We start from the raw sequence: 6,932 nt of genomic DNA on the forward strand, positions 1-6,932 counted from the left end.
ATGTCTTCCAACCCCACGTCTTTCTCCCTTTTATTTACCCGCTTATGATGGTTAGATTAGGGCATGTTTTAATTAGCATACAGTATGATAGCATGTTTGCATTCATTCATCTGTTTTGCATGCACCGGGCTCGGCGCATCATACTAACTGCATTGTATTTTCAATTCCAAGTTGAATACATGTTAGCTGTAGCATTTCATATGCCATGTTTAGAATAGCCGAGCCTGCTATAGTTGCATTTTTGCATGTGTTGCATTAGGCACTTCTGTATAATTAGGATCATGCATGGATTTCTAATTAGCTTCTTTTTTGGCTTGGAGTACTAGGTAAGTTTTATGCTTTAGTATCCTTGCATGCGTGTGAGTGACTGCCATGAATAGCATGCTTACCATGAGGCTATGTGCTTATATGATATAACTGCCTGAATGCCTGTGGGTGAAGGTTGGGTTATTTGAATTGGAACAATTCATCAAATGTGTGTTTTAAGCCCACTAGATAGTGGCAAAACCATCTTTTCTAAGTCCACCCGAGGGTGGCAAATCCATGTCTTAGCCTACTTGTGAGTAGCACCATCAAATCATTTTCAAATAAACACGAAATGTTTTGTTCCAATTCAGGCGATCCAGTCTATACTTGTATGCTGTGCGCATCACATAGTAAATCTAGGCTAATAACCGGAATAAGAACACACAATGTTTTCAAAACTAGATACCATGGTTAGTAGAGGCCGATCTTTGATCGGGCGAGCGGGGGTGCTCACGAAGTGACCTTCCCCAATTGTACCCAAGTTCCCGAGCCGAGGCAACTTTGGTGATGACGGACACGTGGCTTTAGGCAACGAGTCAGGGTTTCCTAAATTTCCCAAAATAAAATATTTAGGTGGCAACTCTGTATCTGGCAAAGCAGTCCATGTTTGGCACTTCTTTCAAAAATCTGTTTTCTCAAAACGATTTGCCGGATTTGGACTCTTTGGTTCAGATTTAGAACCGTGACAATTTGAGAGTCCGAACATGTAGTGAGCCCAAATGAACAGAACGGGACTCATCCTCCCGGGGCGTTCGGGGACGTCTACAGGATTGTTTTGGATCACCTTAGCCCTTTGGAATCTCAAGAGGAGCTAAAATCAAACAATGGCAATCTCAAAGATTGGTTTAAGGATTGGAGTCAATTTGTGGTGGAATGCAAGTTCGGGTTTCAATTGGATCAAGAAAGATGTGTGTGGTTGAAATATTTTGGCATTCCCTTCATGTTTGGAATAGAAACACTCTAAACAACATTGGAAGCTTATGGGGCTCTGTACTCAACCTACAGGGTGATTTTTGTCAACCAAAATCTTACTCCCATGCCAAAATCAGAGTGGCTACTTCATCTATGGAGTTCATTCATAAAACTTTAATCTTGGAGTGCAAGGGTAAATCACATTCCATTCTTGTGTGTGAAGATTATCTGCCAAATTATGGTAGCTTAAAGCATAATGGCATGGATGAATATAACTTTCTCGAAACCTGCTGCAGTGTAGATGAAGGAAACAATCTAGCGATCGACGGTAGGGAAAAGAGCGATGATGATGAGGTGGCAGAGGATAGTGTCATGTTTGGTGCTGAGATTGCTTGTACAAATGAGGAAGCTCAAAGAAAGGAGCCTATGGACTGTCACTTCAGGGATGAGGTGGACACAGTGGTTGATGAGACAACTTACAATGGAGGCTCTAGTAGAGAATGAGCGTGTATAGAGGAGCCTTTGATGGACAAGACCGTGCTCAGCTCAAAAAACAATCATGATAGACAAAGGTGTGCTAAACAAGTTTTCATACCTGGTTTCATCCGAAGCCTCAATGAATCCAGTGTAGGAATTGGACCTGGTATCAATCTGGAAGTGGACTTGGCCCAGTTACCAAGTCAGAATTGTATTAGTGGCCTCCTAAACAGGTCCATTGAGTCTAATGGCATCAGCCCAAGTAGTAAAGGTATTCTAGCCCTTTCTCATACTAAGAAGCATTATTATGGGCCTTCATTCAGCAATGGTCCTATTAGAAAGTGTCTTTTGTCCCACCCTCAGTCAGGCCAAGATGCAATATCTGTCTCCATCCCAGATTATCTACGAAATGAGAGGAAAAAAGGAAAATGAAGACTCAGATTAAGGGGTTCACTAGCTTTGCTAGAATTCATGCATACACAACTAATGCAGTCAAGAAGCACTCCATTAAGCCTGTTGTTTTCAAACCTGCAGCAACTACTCTAGCACATTCAGAGTTATTAAAGGGAGACTCTTCTTTTAGGAATCATTTACTCATAGAAGCTACAGCCACTATACAATTTGGGAAAACTTTTGGTATCAATTATAATGGGAAATAAGATGTTGTTCTTTGCAAAATTATTGACTTAAAGCTAAAAGACAATGAGAGAATTGACAAGGAGGGGAAGACACAGTAGTAAATGGCTGTAGATGGGCGATTTGAGTGTATCAATTAGTTTTCTATGAAATTATTATCTTGGAATATCAGGGGTATGGTTAAGGCAGAAAACCAAGGAAGAATCAAAAAGCTCCTAAATGATAGACATATAGATGTTGTTTTTCTTCAAGAGACCAAAATGGTAGTGATATTTGATATTGATGTTTGAAGGTTATGGGGGAGTAGAAACATGAAGTTTATGTCTGTTGATCCTAAAGGAACAACTAGAGGGCTATTATGTATCTGGGACCCTGCTATCTTCACTCTCTCTGGCTGCTGCTGCAATAGGAGGTATATTTTACTTTCTAGTTCTTTATATAATTCCTTTGATTGTGTTTTGCTTAACATTTATGCACCCAATGATGTCAACACCAGATCCACTTTTTGGGATAATCTCTTAAAGCTTAAATCTTTTTTCCCTAATCCTTGGTGCATGGGTGGAGATTTCAATGAAATTAGGCATATAAGTGAAAGGATAGGATGTTCTAGGAGGGATAGGGGAATGAAACACTTAAATAAGTTCATTGGAAAAACTGAGCTTCATGATTTACCTCTCCAAGGAAGGAAATACACTTGGTGTAATGCTCAGGAATCAGAGATATGGAGCAGAATTGATAGAATCTTGCTCAATCCTGAGTGGCTGATTAATTTCATAATGAAACTCTGGGGATTGCCCAGGTTAATTTCAGACCACTACCCTTTGCTGATGATGGAGGATGACAGAGATTGGGGACCAAAACCTTTCAGGTTCCTAAATGCTTGGACTCTCCATCCTAATTTTTCTCAGCTTTTTGTTACCTTCTGGTCAAATACTAACTTTGTTGGTTGGTCTGGATTCATACTTCTTTAAAAGCTCAAGCATCTTAAGTTGATCTTAAAATCTTAGAATATTAAGGTGTTTGGCAATATTCATTCCAAAATCAAGTCATTAGAGAAAGAGTTACATGCATTGGACATCATTGCAGAGGAAAGGGCACTGGTTGCTTTAGAAAAGACAAAAAGAATGGTGATTAGAGGTGAGATGTGGAAACTTTATAGAATGATAGAATGGATATGGCATCAAAATCTAGACTGAACTAGAATCTCAATGGGGATAAAAACACAAAGTTCTTCTATGTTGTTACTAGTACCATGTAGAGTACAAATCTGATTACCTCTATTTCAGTTAATGGTGTGTCTTTTGAGGAACCTACTAGGGTCAGGCAGCAAGTTTTACACCATTTCAAAACTCAATTCACTGAATCATGGGTTAAGAGACCTATTTTGGGAAGGGTGTCCAATACTATTGAAGCAGATTATGTTTCTTAATATCTGGTAGGTGAGTTCAGTGCAGTTGAAGTCCTAGCAGCAATTAAAGATTGTAACAACAACAAAGCTCTAGGCCCTGATGGGTTCAACCTATTGTGCTATTAGAAATTCTAGAAGGTTATGAAGCCGGACATAATGCAATTTTTCAAGGAGTTTTACTCCAACAGTAGGCTTACTTATGGCATTAATAGCACATTTATTACTCTCATTCCCAAGTTAGAAAATCCAGTTGGTTTATCTAACTATAGACCTATAAGTCTTGTGGGATCCATTTACAAAATCTTGGCCAAAGTTCTATCACACAAATTGAAATTAGTGCTCCCCTCAATCATTGGTGAAACTCAGACTGTATTCATAGGAGGGAGAAATATTCTTGATGGGGTGTTCATTGCTAATGAAGTGGTGGATGGTTGGAAGAAGGCCAAAAAGCAAGGATTAATTCTTAAATTGGACTTTGAGAAAGCATTTGATTCTGTCAATTGGGAATTTCTATTCTCTTTGATGACCAATTTTGGATTTGAAGATAAATAGATCTCTTGGATGAAAGCTTATGTATCTACAGCAAGAATCTCCATTCTAGTGAATGGATCACCTACTGAGGAATTCTTCCCCTAAAGAGGCCTTAGGCAGGGAAATCCACTCTCACCTTTCCTATTCAACATAGTGTCTGAAGGGCTTAACATTTTTCTAGTCAGAGCACTTAATCTTGGTATTCTTAATGGTGTGGAAGTTGGGACTATTAACGTTCTTATATCACATTTGCAATTTGCCGATGATTCAATTCTCTTTTATGAAGTTGATTAGGATCAATTGCCATCTATTAAAAAAATTCTCAGATGCTTTAAAGTACTATTGCGTCTCAAAATTAACTACCACAAGAGTGTTGTGTGTGGTGTTGGTGTGGCTGAAGATATTATGATTTCTTTTGCTACTCTTCTCAACTGTAAGGTGCAGGGCCTTCCTTTAAAATTTCTGGGGCAGCCTTTAGGTGCTAATCTTGGCAGGAAATCTACTTGGAAGCCTGTTATTGACAAAATCAAATCTAGACTGTCTGGGTGGAAGAGAAAATTGCTATCCTTTGTAGGTAGACTAACTTTGATCAAATCTACCCTTTCTAGCTTACTTGTTTACTTTCTTTCTTTGTTTAAAATGCCTGATGGAGTGGCTAGAGAAATAGAAAAGATTGAGGCTGCATTCTTATCGAGTGGTAGTGATCTCAAAAGGAAAGTTCATCTAGTGAAATGGGAGGACGTTACAAAGAGTATTGATCAAGGGGGTTTAGGCATTAGAAGGGTCAGGGATGTCAATGATTGTTTACTACTCAAATGGTGGTGGAAATTTGGAAACCAAATCAATGCACTTTGGAGGAGAGCTGTTTGCAATAAATAGAAGATTAAGGAAAATTGTTGGCATCCTCCAATGAAGCATTCTTATAAGCATTCTAGAATGTGGAGTGACATCTTATCTGTAGACACCCCATTTTTGACCGACCTTAAGACTCAGACGTCATCGATTAAGCACTCGGTGATTGTGCGTGTTGTGCTTGTTTCGAGTTTCCGAAGTTTCGACTGAGTGCCTTACCTCCGGACCTCTGAACTCTTTGTGCTTTGGCTCGGTTTGTAGACCAAACCTTGTTCTGTCTTCCCCGGAGGGAGGGAGAGGTCTTGTAGACCACCTTTTTGTGGTCGTAGAACACTTTTCTCGCTTAGAGACTAGTTTCCGATTTTCAGAGCCCTTGGCCGCGCGCCTTGTCTCGGGACCGCTTAACGTTCTCTATTTGGCATGGTTTTTGAACCATGCCTTGTTGACTCTGCCTAGAGGGACACTGTGGTCCGGGAGACCACTTTTGTGGTCGTAGACCACTTTTGATACCAGTAGACTAGTTTTCGAGGCTTTCGGCTACACGCTTTGCCTCCTGAACTTTCGTCTTGCATCCTTTTTGGTTTGTTTTTTGTACAAACCTTGTTTTCCTTGTTTGGAAGGTGGTACAAGGGTGGGAGACCAGTTCTTTCCCTTGGAGACCACTTTCCTTCTCGCCAGCCAGTTTTCTGGTCTGCCAACTGGTCTCCTTGGTCTTTGGGCCATCTTTTCTGGTCAGCCACCACACCACTGCATTGTTTTCATGCTTTAGACCCTTTCCCACCATGGTCGATCAGTTTTCATCTTGGAAGACCACTTGTAGTGGTCAGCCGACCACTTCAAGTAGTTGGCCGACCACTTCAAGTGGTCGGCTGCTTTTCATCACCTTTTTAGAGATATTTTTAGGCCAGTTGTGTTAGCTGAAAGGCACAGAAGCCATGGCTTTGAGGCCAAAGCTTGTCTAAAAAGCTTGTTTTTTGTTCTCTATAAGAGAGAACCTCCTCCCTCATGCCTTAGGTTTAGAATTTTTGTAGCTGGAGCTATACATACACATTTGTATCTATCTTGCACCTTTGCTTCATTTTTGTGCCTTAAAAGTGTAGTTTTATCACACTTTAACACACAAACACACACTCAAACACCATACTCTTGGAGCTGAGGTCCCTTGAAGTTGTTTTTGAAGTTTTTGGACTGGTTTTGGTTCAAAAAGAGTGCTGGAGTTACAACCTTGAAAGTGTTCATCAAGGGTGAGTTTCTACCCTCTTGAACCTTGCTTTTGCTTAGGATTTTAGCCCTATTTTCATGGTGTTTTAGGCTTAACTTCCTACTGTAAAAAGTTCTATTTTTCAGTCCTTAAAATGTTTGTTTAAGGTCACTTTTTTGTTGGGGGTGGTCTATCCCCTCTTAGGCCTTGTTTTGAGCCATCCCTTTTGGCTCTTGTTCTAGCCTTTGCATGACCTTTCTACCACTAAAATCCAGAGGATTTTCAGTAGTGGAAAGGTGGTTTTGAGGTCCTAAATAGGAGAGGGTCATCCCCTCTCCTTGTGTTTTGATTGCTTGCTTTGAATGCCTCATGTTTGAACATGTTTATTAAGCTTATGTTGGCTTGTTCTTAGCATGTATTTGGGGTTATTTTGACATGGCATACCACTGTTTTGGTTTGGTTTTGTCACCTCATGCATGTATAATACACTTGTAGTGTAATCCTCATAAACTAGTCATGTATGCTTCATGAAGTAGCATGTCTTTCTAACTTGTGTTGAGTCCATTTCAAGATGTTCTTGGTGTTATTTTGCAATGTTATACCTCTGTT

The 6,932-nt window shown here is 40.0% G+C and overlaps 1 protein-coding gene across 1 annotated transcript; it reads left to right on the forward strand.

The window, feature by feature from the left end:
• Positions 1–2,642: 2,642 nt before the first annotated feature.
• Positions 2,643–5,149, forward strand: LOC145822245 (uncharacterized). The gene is made up of 3 exons (XM_082918863.1): positions 2,643–3,276; positions 3,771–3,843; positions 4,597–5,149. The coding sequence occupies exons 1-3, from the start codon at positions 2,643–2,645 to the stop codon at positions 5,147–5,149; spliced, it is 1,260 nt and encodes a 419-aa protein (XP_082774989.1).
• Positions 5,150–6,932: the final 1,783 nt, after the last annotated feature.

The sequence above is a fragment of the Camellia sinensis genome, chromosome 1, assembly GCF_055761805.1.
Source record: "Camellia sinensis isolate YWXY chromosome 1, ASM5576180v1, whole genome shotgun sequence".
NCBI lineage: Eukaryota > Viridiplantae > Streptophyta > Magnoliopsida > Ericales > Theaceae > Camellia > Camellia sinensis.